The sequence below is a fragment of the Dysidea avara genome, chromosome 4, assembly GCF_963678975.1.
Source record: "Dysidea avara chromosome 4, odDysAvar1.4, whole genome shotgun sequence".
NCBI classification, from domain to species: domain Eukaryota; kingdom Metazoa; phylum Porifera; class Demospongiae; order Dictyoceratida; family Dysideidae; genus Dysidea; species Dysidea avara.
This window is the reverse complement of record NC_089275.1, coordinates 9,465,577-9,484,591: the sequence shown is the minus strand read 5'-3', so window position 1 is coordinate 9,484,591 and position 19,015 is coordinate 9,465,577. Positions and strand designations below refer to the sequence as shown.

At 37.4% G+C, this 19,015-nt stretch overlaps 2 protein-coding genes across 2 annotated transcripts; both read left to right on the top strand.

The window, feature by feature from the left end:
* The first annotated feature begins 442 nt into the window (after positions 1 to 442).
* Positions 443 to 4,437, top strand: LOC136254558 (uncharacterized). Its single transcript, XM_066047294.1, has 2 exons — positions 443 to 471; positions 821 to 4,437. Exon 2 carries the CDS (start codon positions 1,340 to 1,342, stop codon positions 4,304 to 4,306), a length of 2,967 nt encoding a protein of 988 aa, XP_065903366.1. The 5' UTR covers positions 443 to 471; positions 821 to 1,339; the 3' UTR covers positions 4,307 to 4,437.
* Positions 4,438 to 14,090: 9,653 nt separating this feature from the next.
* LOC136253013 (uncharacterized) lies at positions 14,091 to 18,165 on the top strand. The gene is made up of 2 exons (XM_066045599.1): positions 14,091 to 14,171; positions 14,540 to 18,165. The coding sequence occupies exons 1-2, from the start codon at positions 14,158 to 14,160 to the stop codon at positions 17,976 to 17,978; spliced, it is 3,453 nt and encodes a 1,150-aa protein (XP_065901671.1). The 5' UTR covers positions 14,091 to 14,157; the 3' UTR covers positions 17,979 to 18,165.
* Positions 18,166 to 19,015: the final 850 nt, after the last annotated feature.

Sequence of the window (19,015 nt, the reverse complement as noted above, 5' to 3'; positions counted from 1 at the left end):
CGTTAAATTTCATGGGGTTCAATCCATAAAATTCCCATGAAATTTTATGGTAATTTCATGGAGACATTATAGGCATTTCATAGGGTGTGTCTAGTAGTGTGTGTACACACATCTATTAATCAAAAAGTTCATTTAGAGGTTTCACTTTCATTAGACATACATAAGCTTTAACTGCAATACCACAAGTAAAGGTAACTATATATCTTTTCCTTGTAAAGAAGAAATTAAAACTAACCAGACAAATACAACAGCATAATAGTTAATAACATCCAGCTATTGTTTATTGTTCACTGTTCTCTTTAATAATGATCTCCTTTGTAAAAATTACTTTGTGGAACACCCTCTGTCTGAACAGCATTTATTATTATCTTTTATTGGTTTCAACAACCTGTTAGCTACTATAAATACAATAGAGGATGACAATAACATTACTAAATTGAGCTCTGCCCATTTAACAGTGCACTGCAAAGGGTGAGTATATACAGTATAGAAAGGTACTAGTATTGAGCACTGCAGGAGGAGAGTGTTGGTTTAAAAGTGAGCCAGTGGGCATGAACTTCTAGGCTGAACATTTGCAAGCCAATCAATTTATATGGTATCAGTAGCAAGTCTACTGTTATTTTTCTACAGCAGGCAAAATTAATATCCTGCCAACTAAATATTTAAATACATTGTTTACTTTAGTGAATGCAAAAATAAAGTAGTAATGTAATAGCTACATAAATGTGCATATATGTGTGGTATTAGAATGATTGTTAGAAAATAAGAGATGATACTGCATGCACAATTAATAATTATGTGTTAACGATTGTACTTGTAGGTACACAATAATGTTACCACTGCTGTTGATGTGGTTACAAATTGTGGCTGGTTCTGTATACAATGTGACACCTGATGATTGCTACTATCCTAATGCTACATGCCATCATTGTCATAACCTACAACACTACCTCCTAAATACCACCAAATACTTCACCTCCAACACTCAACTACTCTTCCTACCAGGACTACATCACCTTCACACTGATCTCATCATACAGAATTTTCACAATATTTCACTCACAGGTAGTACAGCTAATGCTACAACACCAGACACAGTCATCCAGTGTAACTCATCAGTTGGTATTGTAATGACTAATATTACTAACTTGATAGTAACTAATATAACAGTTAGGAACTGCTTGGGTAATGAATATAACAATGCTACAGTCTTGATCAAGCAATGTACAAATGTTCAACTGAGACATGTAGTGATAGAGGAGAGCCATAACTCATATGGTATAGTTGGCATCAACATTTTGGGTACTCACAATTCTCCTACATCAAAAACATTGCAATAATGATTGCCTACAATGACATTACAGTGGATAAAGAAATAAATAATCTTTCAGTTGATCATTATCACAATAATGGAAGTAATGGTGATGTTAATAAATGTAAAATTACATTTGATCTCTTCCAAAAATCTTACAAAGTGAATCTTAAATTACTGTATTCAACATTTCAAGGATTGACAAATGCCACAGGCAGGTCAAAGGCTATTATAATCACTTTAGGAAATGGAGGTAGAAAACAAAACAGTGTTCTCATTAAATCCTGCCAATTTATTAAGAATTATGGAAGTTTAATTGATATTCGAGTAATAGATGGTTATTTTGACCAGCATTACAAAGACATTATTCAGTTTGACATGTGTCATTTTTTGCACAATTACGTTGGTAGAGGTCGTTGTGGTGAATCAATAATCAAAATCAGTACGTTTGGTCCTTCAGTTGTACTTATCACCAATTGTAACTTTCACAACAACAATTATAGAGTAATTTATAAAAGACATAATCGTTTTAGGTTGGCATTTTCCAGTCTCAAAGTCATAATTGCTAACACAACATTTTCATCGGCCAAGCTGGATTGCTGGATAGAGTATATCAAATTGTCTAACGTTGAACTCCATTTGATAGGTCCTGTAGTGTTCTATAACATAAGCAGCAATCTTACAAATGTAATTTATCTTAGAACAAGTAATATCACATGCATCAATCACATTGAGTTTGCAATGATAAATGCTAATTCAATACTGGAATATCGTCACTATCAGTTACTTTTATTTGTTAAAGAGAATTTCACCTTTAATATCAGCCACAATAAGTTTATAAGATTTGCCACTGTACAAAGTTTTAATCCAATTATAAATCCATACCCGCCTTGTTTTATTCAGTATCTAAATGAAATACAATTAGATAATGAATACAGCACCCCAAAATATTCTATCATTTTTGAAAACAATGATGTAACATCAGCACAACATGCTTATAACAATCTTCGCATTACTCACTGCAGATGGTTACCACAGTCAGCACTCAACACTGCAATGCCACTGGAAGTAAACAAAAAAGTTATAAAGTACATTAATAGTTCTGGGACATTTGATTCATTACCACAACTATCTCAAAAGAAAACCATATGCTATTGCAATACTAACACATCATATGATTGTTACAAAGATATACTTGATCCTATATACCCTGGTCAAACAATGACACTACGCCTTTATATGGATGTTAATAATATCACTGGCTTTGAATCTCCCAACATAATCATCACAATTGTAAATGATGTAGATTGGTTACCACCAACTGCTTGTGTTGTAACTAACTATACTGTACAAACTGCTAAAAGTCACACTTGCAATTCCCTGCAGTATTCAGTCTCCTTTCCTAATGAAAACTGGTGTGAACTTTTTCTTAAATCATATAGTGATGGAAGTGAGAAGGTGGATATTTATTACATCAATCAAAGACCTTGTCCAGCTGGCTTCATTAAACTTGATGGCAGATGTCAGTGCTATCCATTCCTAAAACGATTTAATATAAAATGTGACATTGACAATCAAGTAATAATTCGTCCTTCTCAAGTCTGGGTGTTGCCTATCCGTCACGGCAAACGTTATGTTTACAAAATTTCTTTACAGTGTCCATTCCACTACTGTCTACCTCACTCGTCACAACTTAACTTCTCCACTCCTAACTCACAGTGTCAGTTTAACAGATCTGGTATATTGTGTGGACAGTGTCAACAAGGTCTCAGCACTGTATTTGGATCCCCTCACTGTCAACAATGTTCAAATATCTACCTGTTTCTAATTGTACCCATTGCAATAGCAGGTCTTGTATTAGTCATACTACTCTTTATTCTCAACCTCACAGTAACTGATGGAACTATCAGTGCATTTATATTATATGTTAATATCATCAGTATTAACATTCCAGTGTTCTTTCCCCAATTAAATAAATTTACACCAGCGTACATCTTCATTTCACTAGCTAATCTTGACTTGGGTATTCAAACATGTTTCTACAATGGTATGGATGACTATGCTAAGATGTGGTTACAATTAGCATTTCCCTTCTACCTCATCTTCATTGCTACATCACTCATCATAACAAGTCGTTACTCCACTACAATACAGAGGCTCACTGCACGTAGAGCACTACCAGTACTTGCTACACTCTTCCTATTGTCCTATACTAAAGTACTTCTTGTAATTTCCAGTGTCTTGTTCTCTTACTCCACAATCATTCACCTTCCCAATGAACAGACTACACTACAACTCATTTGGTCTGTTGATGCCAATATTACACTGCTTGGAGTTAAATTTATTGCACTATATATTACATGTTTAATCCTGTTTTTAATGTTAATACCATTCAATGTTATCTTACTGTTCACAAGAACATTTTCAAGATTTCAATACATCAATAAGTTTAGACCACTGCTGGATGCTTATCAAGGACCATACAAAATAAAATTCTATTACTGGGCCGGTGTGCAGCTCTTATTAAGGATTGTCGTTTTTGGAATATCATCACTGGACAAAGACACCAACCTTACTATTGGCATAATACTACTCAGTATCCTGGCAGGCTATCATGGTACTGTACATCCATTCAAAAATGCTGTAAAAAATTACCAAGAGCTAGTACTCATCCTCAATCTTCAAGTGATGTACACAATTTCACTTTATGGTAGAGAAAGTGTTACAAGTATTATCCTCAATCTAATGATTACAATGGCTGCAGTTCACTTCATGTTTATTGTCCTCTATCACATCATCACATACATGCATGGTGGTGTAATCAGGCAAATGATGATGCTAAATATCAACAAAGTAACAAGATGTCTTAATAGTTTATTGCGTATACAGCAAGTGCAACAGTTTGAACTTGAAAATTTAACACGCGATAGAATTCCTGAAGTTACACATCATTATGATCAATTCCAGGAGCCACTAGTGGGTCAGAGTTACTAGCTTCATTGATACTTCCTGAACTACATATACAGTATATGAACATAATATAACACACAAGCATATTGTATAATCCAATGACTGTGAATGCAGTAGTACTAACTTTAGTAAATGCAATATTATTGTTACAGCTATCTCACTAAGACCCGATATAGGTTAGAAAGCTGTATTATACTGTAACGTAGCAGACAATCAGAATCTTGACATAGAAACTCAATAGATTGCAAAATTTACGACAATCTAGTAGGTAATGACTGACATCTCATAATCTATAGACATTGCAGTAAGATACAGCTCAACATGAAATTTTGAAGAAATCATTACGAAGCAGATAATAGCATCAATTTTTTGTCTAAAGAAGCATTTTGACCATTTTTAGAAGGGATACCACACTCCGGTTACTGCTTGTAGCAAACATCTTAATAAATACTTTAATAGAACAGTTAACCACTAACAGATATATTATACATAATTATAAATCTCATTTTAAAAGCTGTAGCTAATGATTTATCGCTGTAAAACATGGTGAAACCATACTGTTCTATATTCCAAAAATATTCCTCGGAGTATGACCCTAGAATGGCATCCACACCTGCTGTTACTAACAGTATTAATCTAACTTCATTGTCTAACTTTCTTTTCCAAAGTTACCCTATCCTGCATGATAAAAGTATAGGGGTAAGGAAAGCAGTGCATCCTTTGGCTTCTTTAAAGTACAGTAAGTCTAACTTTTGACTTAGCTGTGTACCCTTAAACTTAAGGCACCATGACAATCTTATTGTAGCTAAGCATACTGTAACAGCAGTACAAATATTAAAACAGTTTATATCTTTGGTGCACTTCTGACTTTATATGTGACATAATTACACTGATGATCTAGAAACCTATCATGCGTTTGTAAGCATTTTTTGAGCTTTAAAGGTATATTCAGCTACTGCATGTCATGAATACTGCTGTAATTGATTACAACCCCCTCTCATTGCCTTAATTATACACAGAATGCAATTGTACCACCATGCAACTCTTAGATAAAATGATAGAGAGCCACATGAATAGACAGCATACAAGGCAGCTCAAGATTCAAGAAAAGATGTATGCAGTAGTACTAGTATGCAGAAACATAATTTTATCTTAGCTAACAAATCTATCTGGTTATGATGGAGGTACTTGTAATGTGAAGCAGAAAATAGACTGAGTTGTCCATGTGGTTACTTCAGAGCTCCATGCAAACTATTGAACATTGCATCATGACAATCAATTCTAAAGTAGTGGTGGCTCTGCACCATAATGCAAAGCAAATGAATGAAATGCCATAGTAAAAAGGTCATCCTGCTGAATAATCAGCTGTCATATTTCAATCATCCTTTTATAGTTTTAAGTCACGTATTGTGTGTTGTTGCATGCTGTTGTGTAGGAATGTGGTATCTGTAGTTGCAACCAACACTTGTGATGTATATATGAATATTGTGGCCGAGGTTTTGTTGCAATCAAATTTTGTGGTGTATGGATGGTTGTGGTGTATGAATGTTACATTTGTTGCAACCGATACTTGTTGTGACTGATTTGTTGCATATGAATGTAGTACTTGTTGTTGTGACTGCTGTTCCACTACAATCAATGTTTGTTCTGTATAACATGACTGTGGCGTCTGCTGCTACCGATATTTGTTGCGACTGATATTTGTCACTTAATATGAATGTTGTCAATTGTAAGCAGTGATCATTGTGCGTTGCTCATAAATGTCATGCTTATTGTGATCAATATTGTTGCAACTTATGCACTGCAATGATAGCACACCCTACCCATCTGGCATGCGTAACTCTGCATCCCACCTTCGTAGTCCTAGTTTGTGTCAAATATCATGTACATACTTGTACATTTGTACACCTGGTAAAAAATGTGGTGTCTTGGTATCTCACAAGTGGTAATGTCCATAGAGCTCAGTGTGCTGGAAGGACGGTTTGTGTAGGAAAGCATGCCGCTATGTGATGGGTATGTATTTGCTTATAGTATCATGTTAACCAAACATGTACAATATTAAGTTTTAACCACATATGGTATAGCCAAATTAAGTGGACACATTCTGTGTACTGTTGTACTCAATGATTCAGGCTGTAAAACATAGTTGAAACAGAACTGAATTAAGACTTTGCTTGTAAGTAACTAATATTAATTTTGGTGAAGTGCAAATTATATTCTTTCCTTGGTAGGGTATATCTGAGTGGAATACTCAAGCTAATGTTTTATGAAAGGTAATAAGACAAGCATATGAAAGTAACTATTAACTTAAATACTATGGTTACTGTAGCTAAGTAACATGGGGAATGGTAACAAGTAAAATTAGTTAGTTACTTTTTTGAAGCAACTAATCCAATCCCAATTAGAAATTGACAAAGGAGCATTTTGTAATTATAAGCAGACGACCTAAGTTAAATGGCAGAGGTATCTGTATAAACCCAACTCCTGTGAAAATATATATTTTAATTTCTTCTGGGACAAAGGTATTAATTTTTTATGACATGGTTTACTAACACCGGTTATTGCAAACTGGGAATGGCATCTGAAACACTTACTAGGAACTATATTACGGTTGATATTTAGTCTAGTACAGTATAATTACAATTATTAACTGGAGTTACTGTATATACTAGAACTAAAATATACCAGAATGTTACTGACTTAAACTATAAACTAAAGTACTAGAACAACACTATAGGCTGTTTACACACATCTTATTCAAAACTTCATTTAGTGGTAAAAATTACATTAGAAATGAACAAGTTTTATGTAGAATACCACAAGTAACAGACAGCATCATGAACCACTACCTATCATGAACCACGGTAGTGGTTCATAATAGAGACCGCCTATGTTTTTTTCCAAAATCCTAGTAGAACACTCAACTAAACATCACCTTAGAAACCCTTTCCAACCTCAAAAGAAGCCTTAGAAGTTAATTTGGAAGAAATTTACGTCCACTAGCAAATATGAAGTCAAAAGGACTTTATAAAAGTACTTTTTAAAGAACTGGAATTTACCATTGTGAGCTTCTTCTTATTATTATTAATTTTTTTTTCTCACTGGGCTAGAGCAAAATGTGAGTATATACTTGCTATGGGTATGTATGGGTATGGGTATGGGTATGTATGGGTATGGGTATGGGTATGGGTATGGGTATGTATGGGTATGGGTATGGGTATGGGTATGTATGGGTATGGGTATGTATGGGTATGGGTATGGGTATGGGTATGGGTATGTATGGGTATGGGTATGGGTATGGGTATGGGTATGTATGGGTATGGGTATGGGTATGGGTATGGGTATGGGTATGTATGGGTATGTATGGGTATGGGTATGGGTATGTATGACTATGTATGGGTATGGGTATGGGTATGTATGGGTATGGGTATGTATGGGTATGTATGGGTATGTATGGGTATGGGTATGGGTATGTATGGGTATGTATGGGTATGTATGCGTATTGTTGTATTCTTGAATAACATCAGTTGCTGACTGCTTAAGCTTACAACAGGACTTAGACCTACTTGCTCAATGGGCCAACAAATAGAAGATGACATTCAATATCCTGAAATGTGAGTTCCTGATAGTAACAAACCAACGCAATCCTATCTTGCACATGTATTATATTGAAAATTCTCCCATTAAGGAAGTTCCATCTGCCAAATATCTAGGGGTAACCATCGACAACAAGCTTACCTTCAATGACCATATCCAAACAATCACCAATAAAGCTAACCAAATCAATGCCTTTATTTACAGAAACCTGTGCCACTGTCCAAGCACTGTGAAATGTAACTGCTACAGAAGCATGGTCAGGCCAGTGCTTGAATATGCATCATCTGTATGGGATCCCCATACCTTAAATAATATTAATAGAATTGAAGCAGTACAGAGAAGAGCGACCAGATTTTGCCTAAATGAATTTTCAAGTTACTCTAGTGTTACTAACATGCTAAGCACACTTAACTTACCTCTTTTACAACAAAGAAGAGAGAAAGCTAAACTTATAATGATGTATAAAATTATTAATGATCTTATTGATATCCCCAAAGAGTACTTTACCCCTAATGATTCGTGATTAAGAACAGGATACTACAGGAAACTGACGACAAACATTGACTCGTATAAATTTTCCTTTTTCCCCTCTGCAATTAAACTTTGGAACCCCCTTCCCCCCTATATAGTTAATTCCCCTTCCCTAGATAATTTTTGTAACAACTTAAGTAATTATATTTGTGTGTTATAATCATTTGTGATTTCTGCACAGTAAAAAACAAATAATAATAATAAACCAGGTGCGCGCCCACAACCGGCCGCGCCTACAGCCGGTCGAAGGCCGGCTGTGGGCACGCGCCTGGTTTAAAAAGTAAACAAAGTGGTGTAAAAATAATTTTTTTTAAATTCTAACATGGGAATATAGATCGCTGAAAAAAGTAAAGAAACAAGAGTCCCTATTTGGACTCAAATAAACATTTATACAGAAGCATTCTCAGTTCTTATCTGCCCTTAATTTATAGAGAAACTACTGTTTTTTTCTTATTTTCTACCATATCCATTTAGTCCAAAAAGAAATCTCTGTGTGTTTTACATGCTGGGTGTTTGAGTATTGTTTCTTTACTTTTTTCAGCAATCTCTATTCCCATGTTTTAAATTTTTTTACACTAGTCTATATCTTTTCCTTGTAAAGAAGAAATTGACACTAAACAGACAACACACAGCAGCAACATTCAGCTATTGTTTATTATATCTAAAGTGCTCATTGTTCACTTTAGTAATAGTCTCCTTTGCAGAAATTACTTTGTGGAAACTCAGGAGGCAGGAGCAGATTTAAGGTGCAGATAATATATTATTGTAAAAGTTCCCATGGAATGGCGCTGCAGATAGTATATGCTCAGCAACTGTGAAAGATTCTTAATTAATAGTGTTACATGTGGTGACTGCTTTATTAGAACGTTTGACTGACTGTGCACCTTATTATTAGAGCATCTTGTTTTAAAGTTGGAGGGGGGCCCTTGCTGTTTTCAATATTTATTTATTATTTGCTTTACAGCATATACATACAGCAAGATATGTTCAGTATAAACATTAGTAGTGCTTAAAATCTAGTGTATGCTGAAGGTCCACTGGCATCCAGTACTAGTGGCCAGGAGTAAGTAGTTATTAAGATTAGTTATAGTTACTTATTTTATATAAACTCATTTAAAGCAAGAGTTATAGGTGATCAAAGTTGGGAGGTTTGGGAGATTTTATGTATGCACATACGTGCATATGTTCTTGCATGATTGTAAAGTACACAATAAGTGACAATACTGCCAGCGCAAATAAGTTTAAAACTGTGGAATATAATGATTATATTTTAACCAATGTACTTGTAGGTAAACTAAAGCGTTACCACTGCTATTGATTTGGTTACAACTTGTGGCTGGTTCTGTCTACAATCAGATACCTGATAATTACTACTATCCAAATTCATAACCTACAACACTACCTACTCAATACCACCAAATACTTCACCTCTAACACTCAACTACTCTACCTACAAGGACTACATCACCTTCACACTGATCTCGTCATACAAAATGTTCACATCATTTCACTCATTGATAGTACAACTAATGGTACAACACCAGACACAGTCAACCAGTGTAGCTCATCAGTTCGTATTGTAATGGTTAATATTACTAGCTTGATAGCATCATACAGTACGATAGTACTGTATGGTAGGGACAACGAAGATGTGGGCGTGGTCTACGAAGATAAATCAAGCTAAAATCATCTTTGCAAACCCTTTACGGCCACTTGACAGTATTGGTCAGGTATAACCAAGCCCAAACATTCCTTCAGAGTGACCAGAAGCATTTTCGATTAGGTGCTACGAAATTTTAAAACATATATATTTTCGCGCATTTTCTACTGCCTGCCTGCCTGCCTGCCTGCCTGCCTGCCTGCCTGCCTGCCTGCCTGCCTGCCTGCCTGCCTGCCTGCCTGCCTGCCTGCCTGCCTGCCTGCCTGCCTGCCTGCCTGCCTGCCTGCCTGCCTGCCTGCCTGCCTGCCTGCCTGCCTGCCTGCCTGCCTGCCTGCCTGCCTGCCTGCCTGCCTGCCTGCCTGCCTGCCTGCCTGCCTGCCTGCCTGCCTGCCTGCCTGCCTGCCTGCCTGCCTGCCTGCCTGCCTGCCTGCCTGCCTGCCTGCCTGCCTGCCTGCCTGCCTGCCTGCCTGCCTGCCTGCCTGCCTGCCTGCCTGCCTGCCTGCCTGCCTGCCTGCCTGCCTGCCTGCCTGCCTGCCTGCCTGCCTGCCTGCCTGCCTGCCTGCCTGCCTGCCTGCCTGCCTGCCTGCCTGCCTGCCTGCCTGCCTGCCTGCCTGCCTGCCTGCCTGCCTGCCTGCCTGCCTGCCTGCCTGCCTGCCTGCCTGCCTGCCTGCCTGCCTGCCTGCCTGCCTGCCTGCCTGCCTGCCTGCCTGCCTGCCTGCCTGCCTGCCTGCCTGCCTGCCTGCCTGCCTGCCTGCCTGCCTGCCTGCCTGCCTGCCTGCCTGCCTGCCTGCCTGCCTGCCTGCCTGCCTGCCTGCCTGCCTGCCTGCCTGCCTGCCTGCCTGCCTGCCTGCCTGCCTGCCTGCCTGCCTGCCTGCCTGCCTGCCTGCCTGCCTGCCTGCCTGCCTGCCTGCCTGCCTGCCTGCCTGCCTGCCTGCCTGCCTGCCTGCCTGCCTGCCTGCCTGCCTGCCTGCCTGCCTGCCTGCCTGCCTGCCTGCCTGCCTGCCTGCCTGCCTGCCTGCCTGCCTGCCTGCCTGCCTGCCTGCCTGCCTGCCTGCCTGCCTGCCTGCCTGCCTGCCTGCCTGCCTGCCTGCCTGCCTGCCTGCCTGCCTGCCTGCCTGCCTGCCTGCCTGCCTGCCTGCCTGCCTGCCTGCCTGCCTGCCTGCCTGCCTGCCTGCCTGCCTGCCTGCCTGCCTGCCTGCCTGCCTGCCTGCCTGCCTGCCTGCCTGCCTGCCTGCCTGCCTGCCTGCCTGCCTGCCTGCCTGCCTGCCTGCCTGCCTGCCTGCCTGCCTGCCTGCCTGCCTGCCTGCCTGCCTGCCTGCCTGCCTGCCTGCCTGCCTGCCTGCCTGCCTGCCTGCCTGCCTGCCTGCCTGCCTGCCTGCCTGCCTGCCTGCCTGCCTGCCTGCCTGCCTGCCTGCCTGCCTGCCTGCCTGCCTGCCTGCCTGCCTGCCTGATGCGTTAAGTCAAGCATAGCGGACAATTAGCTACAGCTACAGCCTTACTTCTTTGGCGGAAATGCTTCGAATTTCATGGAGATGAAACTTTTAGTATTTTAAATATCCTACAATGTATGCACTATTGCTTACTGATTTTCCTTTGATTCTTCTTTATCGTGGCCATTGCTCATCAGTAGGGCTTCCATATCAATAGGGCTTCCATATCAATAGGGCTTCCATAATCATTGTGAATACACGTGTTATCGCACCAAACTTTTAGAATACGTTTGTGATTTGACGTTTGGTTTATACAGGACCTATCGTACGTCGTCGACAAGATACACGCGTAAGACATCTTGTTATCTTGTTTAGTATTAGTGCGTTTGTTGTTTAGCAGCTAGGTTTAACTGCTTGCGTTTCTAAACGCATTTCTTTGCGACTAACACATTCTTCACTATTACAGTATTAACACTTCTTTATGTATCCTTGCATGTGCTTACTATTGTCTACACAAGTCAGCAAAACCATATACATACATGATTGGAATAGTCAAATGACTATCTAAAGCTGTTAACACTATTAAGTGTAAAATGCATATACAAAACTTCTAATTCAATGCATGAATAATAATGTATTAAGTGCATAATCTCATAGAAACCCTGCATATTATGTTTTGTCACAATTTCTTGTCAGTTGTCAGTCGCTCCAGCAGCATCGTCCTTATGTGCAACAATTACTTATTGTGTTCCATCATATTCCCACTACAATGATCAATGTGTACTGTATAGCTAACCTATGACAGGTACAAAGAAAGCATAGCTTATTTGGTAACATCATTGTTAACAAAGTTATAGCTAACGAATGTGTAAAAGGTAGAGTACGGCTTATCATACAGTACAATAGTAACTGTATAGTAGGGACCACAAAGGAGTAGGCGTGGCCCACAAAATAATATCACCCAAACATCAGCCTCAATTTTCCCTTACAACAATGAGGCAGTATTGGTGAGGTAAAACTAAACCCAAACAAGCTTTCAGATCGACCCGAAATTCTTTCAACAAGTTCTTGATTAAAATGCTGTGTAACGGGTTGAACATAGCTGACAACGAAGTGTAATGGTAACTTCACTTTTCACACGATAATTGATATAGCTGGGGCACGCAGTGCCTTTTCAGATGCGGTATGCGTGGGGTCACCAGCTATGATAAAATTATTTATTTAAAAAGTTAACAAACAAGTACACGAAAACATTTGGAATTTTCAACTAGAGTAGGGACGACAGTACATTAATAAAAAGTACTGAAACAAGTGCACAGGGGTAGTGAACAATACTAAAATACAGTTAAATAATAAGATGTGTTATATCCCTACTGTGCTTAAGATGCCATAATGGAAATGCACAGCAGGGATATAACACGTCTTATTATTTAACTGTATTTTAGTATTGTTCACTACCCCTGTGCACTTGTTTCAGTACTTTTTATCAATGTACTGTCGTCCCTACTCTAGTTGAAAATTCCAAATTTTTTCGTGTACTTGTCTAATATAACAGTTAGGAGCTGCTTGGGTAATGTATGCAACGGTGTTTGATCAAGCTTAGCGCTAGCTCAAAAACATAAAATACATTACTTATGATCATGTCAATATGGAGTGTAATGCTACTGTAGTTCATCTATGTTAAGAAGTTCAGATAAACCAAAAAACAGTGGCATTACTGGTGTACTGATCATGAGAAGAAACACTGACAGTGAACAAAGCCTATTCATCTGACAACTACTGTACTTACACAAGCACAGCTACGTTATGTGCAGGTATTAAATGCACAACAGTAGTTGGTACAATTTTATAGCTAAACATAATATTCAGCCAATACAAAATTATGTTTGTCTGCAATTACAAAATGTATATAGCCTGCTAGTAGGTCCATATGGAATAGTACTGTAACTAAATTATTCCAGAGAAAAGTGACATTGTTTGATGTGAAATTACAAACCATGTTTATTTCTAATGAGTTAACAATGTATCAGCATGCACATTACTTGTAGTTATAGACAGCCCATAAATTCTGGTAGTTGCAAGATATTAAAAGTCTGTCATCGTCACATACTTATTCTTGTTAATTGTACTGTCAGATTTAAGCACTCATACTTTTATTGCATCTAATGTTACAACTACTTTATGCTGCTTATAAATAAAATGAACTCAAGATAAGAATTATATTAAGAAATCAAGCTTTCAAGTATTTCCACTAAAACCAACATTCCCATAACCCCTGATACATAATAAGTAAGGCAATAAGCACATTATTATGGCTGTAATTTTATTAGTTTTAGTTTCATTAAAAACAATCTTGAACAATACCATAAATGACATAATGCATTTTCTACATGCGATCCATTGTTACAGAGCAGAAATTGAAAGTAAATAAACAAAACAACATCATTATTAATGCTTTATTCAATATAGTTATTAACAAACAACAACTATTCAGTTATTGTTCATTTGTTTTATTGATTACACAATGTGCAAACAACTACGTACTATCTAACAAACAAATAAGTTACTGTCAATACCAATGGCCAGTAAACATAAGTATAAATACAACAGCATAAAGTGTATTATACTTGACTACATGCAGTTCTATCCAGTCACCAATGCAATACAACAGGTGAGTACAGAAATCTGTTGCATCAATACTGGGTAATAAATGATATAACTTATCTGCTTAGTGACAATGAACCTATAAAGGTCTGAGCTCATTAGTATACTTGAATGTGTGTGTACTGGTAACACAATTGCAATAGAAATAATTATCACAACTAATAATAATTAATGTGTTCTCCCTTTATTCAAACGCATTGTTTACTTTTATGGATGCAAATGTACTATTATCTACATAATTACACAAACATACTGTATATGTACACTAAGTACTTGCATATACCTGCAGTGTTCATATTGTAAGAGTCACATTACTGTATGGTACTAAAGTCACAATGGTCAAGTGCATGTGTGTGTGCATATGTGTACCTGTAGGTACTTATATATAATGAAGTTACCAATGCTGTTGGTTTGGCTACAACTCGCGGCTGGTTCTGTCTACAATGTGACACCTGATGATCACTACTACCCTAACACTACATGTCATCATTGTCATAACCTACAACACTACCTGCTCAATACCACCAAATACTTCACCTCTAACACTCAACTACTCTTCCTACCAGGACTACACCACCTTCACACTGATCTCATCATACAAAATGTTCACAACATTTCACTCATTGGTAGTACAACTAATGGTACAACACCAGACACAGTCATCCAGTGTAACTCATCAGTTGGTATTGTAATGACTAATATTACTAACTTGATAGTAACTAATATAACAGTTAGAGGCTGCTTGGGTAATGAATATAACAATGTTACAGTCTTGATCAAACAATGCACAAATGTTCAACTGAGACATGTAGTGATAGAGGAGAGCCATAACTCATATGGTATAGTTGGCATCAACATCTTGGGACACTCATTTTTCTCCTATATCAGTAATAATGTCTTAGAGATTATTTATAATGACACTACAGTGAATACAGAGAATCAAAGCTTTTCAATAGACCACTATCACATTAATTGTGTCAGTAGTGTGTTTCAGTATAGAGTGATACTCAATTTCTACCAGCAGCAGAGTGTAAAGTTTCAAATCTTGAACTCTACTTTTCAAAATCTCAAAAATACTACTGCAATATTTGCTAATACAAAAGAAACAAGCAACTTTCTATTTAAGCATTGCAGATTTCTAAATAATAGTGTAACTGTAGTTGTGATCAAAGCAACTGATATTTACGCAAATGCAGTTAGTCAAACTGGTACAGCACATTTTTACAATTGTGATTTTGAAAATAACAAAAGAGAATGTGGTTTGGATGGACTGGTTGCCATAGAGTATGCATTGTTTGGTCCAGTTGTGCTAATTGACAATTGTACATTTCAGCATAACAATTATCCAATGCTACTTCAGAAAAAACCATCAGCATATGGATTATGGACCCGAATACGTGTTAATATTACCGTGTACAACACAAAGTTTTCATCAAATATTGGTTGTAAACATCAAAGCCTCATTAGCCTATCTGATGCCATGCTAAATCTTAAAGGCAATGTTGCGTTTCATAGGATCAACAATTCTCATAGTGTTATAAAATTAAGAAAAAGTATTTTGGTGTGTTTTAGCCACATAGAATTTGTTATGATTAAAGGTATTGCTATTTTGGAACACCGTCACATCGAACATACTATTTTTGTATACAAATATGCCACCATTAGTATCAGACAAAGTAATTTTACAAATTTCTTTTTAGCACCACCTGAAGCTGCAATGGATCAATATCCACCCTGTTACTTTCAATATTTAAGTAACACAAGACTAGACAATGAATATCAAAACTTTCATATCTCCATAGTGTTTGAAAACAACATTTACTATGAGTCATATGAGTATGCATTCAAGGGTGTTCCGCTGTCTCACTGCAAATGGTTACAACAATCAGCTTTTAATGCTTCAATGCCACTGGAAGTGAACAATAAGTTCATAAAGTACATCAACAGTTCAGGAGTATTTGATATGCCACAAACACTAGTTCCAAAGAAAAAGCTGTGCTCTTGCAGTGAAAATACCACACATGACTGCTACACAAATTTCCTACATCCTATATTTGCTGGAGAAACAATGGAAGTAAGTATTTACATAGATGCACTAGAAATCCGAGGCTTTCCCAATTTCGATACATTAATAACAGCTATTCAAAATGTTAATGAAGCACTGCCAACTGCTTGTGTTGTAGCTAACACTACTGAGATGATACAAATTGCTAAAAGCAAAAGTTGCTACAAACTTACATATACTATTACTTTTCCAAAACATAACTGGTGTGAGCTTTTCTTGAAAGGGTCACGTGATGGTGTTGACAACGTGGATGTTTATTACATCAAAGAATTGCCTTGTCCAGCTGGTTTCATTAAGATCAATAGAACATGTCAGTGCCACCAAATTTTACATAAGTTTAACATCATGTGTGATATCAATGATCAGACCATTATACGCCCTCCTTATGCTTGGATACTGCCAATCCTAAACAACCATTCTTATAATTCCTTCTATCTTTCACTGCATTGTCCATTCCACTACTGCTTACCTTACTCATCACATCTTAACTTCTCCACTCCTAACTCACAGTGTCAGTTTAGCAGATCTGGTATATTGTGTGGACAGTGTCAACAAGGTCTCAGTACTGTATTTGGTTCCTCTCACTGTCAACAATGTTCAAATATCTACCTGTTTCTAATTGTACCCATTGCAATAGCAGGTCTTGTGTTGGTCTTACTACTCTTTATTCTCAACCTCACAGTAACTGATGGAACTATCAATGCATTTATATTATATGTTAACATCATCAGTATCAACACTTCAGTGTTCTTTCCCAGATTAAACAAATTCACACCAGCCTACACATTCCTTTCACTAGCTAATCTTGATTTGGGTATTCAAACATGTTTCTACAATGGTATGGATGACTATGCTAAGATGTGGTTACAATTAGCATTTCCCTTTTACCTCATCTTCATTGCTACTTCACTCATCGTTGCATGCCGTTACTCCACTACAATACAGAGGCTTACTGCACGTAGAGCACTACCAGTACTTGCTACACTCTTCCTTTTATCCTACACCAAAATACTTTCAGCGGTATCCTATGCTTTGTTCTCTTACTCTACAATTACCCACATACCTAAGGAGCACACTACGATTGTTTGGTCCATCGATGCCAATGTAACATTAAGTGATGGAAAACTTATCACATTCTTCATTGTATGTATTTGTATACTCCTTATACAATTATTTTTAACGACAGTTTTACTTTTCAGCAGGCTTCAACATTTTAAACTTATAAACAAATTTAAACCTCTACTAGATGCTTTCCGTGGACCATTTAAGGATAACCATTGTTACTGGGCTGGCTCACAACTTTGCATTAGGGCAGTATTCTTCAGTATTTCTTCAATCAATGAAGACATTAACCTAGCTGTTGGTTTAATATTACTAGCAGTGATTTTAGCATTGCAGGGATATTTTAACCCATACAAGAAGGCAATAAACAACATCAGTGAACTGCTGTATATTTTAAACCTACAAGTCATGTACATCTTTTCTCTCTATGGCCATGATAATACAAATAAGATTGTCATTAATATAATGGTTACTCTAGCTGCCCTTCATTTCACTCTCATCATTATACATCACATTATAATGCATGGGTGTAATTCAAAGATGAAAAATATGATACTGTCGAAATATAACTTTATTGAAAAATGGACACACAAAAAATTCAACAAAGTTAGTGATATGCGGTCCAGCATGCAAAGCAAAAATTTTGATTTTGATTCTGAAGAATCATTGCTAAAGATTTTTGAGTGAGGACCGGATTTAATAATAATATACAATTTTAAATGTAAAATGATATGAAAATTTGTACGTAATTATTGTGTCACATTTATGCATTCATATTTTGCTGGTTAATGTATTAATCTTTGTACACTTGAATTTGATTTTGTTGTGCAACTTATTTAATATTTATGTTGAATACAATGTATCTTGTGTCTTATCATCATTAATTAAATGTACATACACTTGAACAAATCAATCCGATAATCGTACAGTACTGTAACAGCATACAGTGTATACTGTATAGCAGGAAACATAAAGGTGTGCAGTTTCCCTTAAAAACACTGATCAGAAATATACCTTCATGGTGCCTAGGCAGTATTGGTTAGGTGTAATCAAGCCCAAAATTTTACAATAAGTTGCTACATATAGTTTTATTTTATTTAGTGGGATTTCTGGCTGATTGACAGACTAACTGATTGATGCCTACAGGCAAACACAGCTAAAATACTTACTATATTCAGACTATGAATGGGTTTGATTTTCACTGTTATACCTTGTGTGTTGTCTCTCGTCTGTGGTTTTCACATTGTCTTCAACAGTTAAAATTGGGTATTTAAAAGTCATGCAATCCATTTTTTTACTAGCTCACTTATGTATTATGGTATGTACCACTGTAGAATATAAATTTAGTACACAACAGTGGCTTGCAGAAATATTTACAATGGTTGTAAACACAGTAACTCCATTTGATATATGTGACCGCGCCTACAAAAAAGGGCATATGGGCACAAACTGCATCCCGTCACATAACAGGTCATAAATTATCTCGGTACAGGAATAAACTCTGTGCATTCTGTAACTTGCATAATTGTATAATGAAGCCAGTTATTTGTTTGAGTACGGCTGAAAATTGTGTGGCCATAGTATAATGGAGTGAAAAATTATGAGTGAAGAAAGTGTAAACAAAAAGGCAAATTTTGTGTGCCCACATGACCTGTTTTCGCAGGCCCTGTTTTTGCAGGCCCAGTCACATATATGAGTATAGCTATAATAGTCCTGATGCTTTT

What these genes read in the sequence shown, in the direction of transcription:
- LOC136254558 (XM_066047294.1), top strand. Translation starts at nt 1,340, where the DNA reads ATGATTGCCTACAATGACATTACAGTGGATAAAGAAATAAATAATCTT.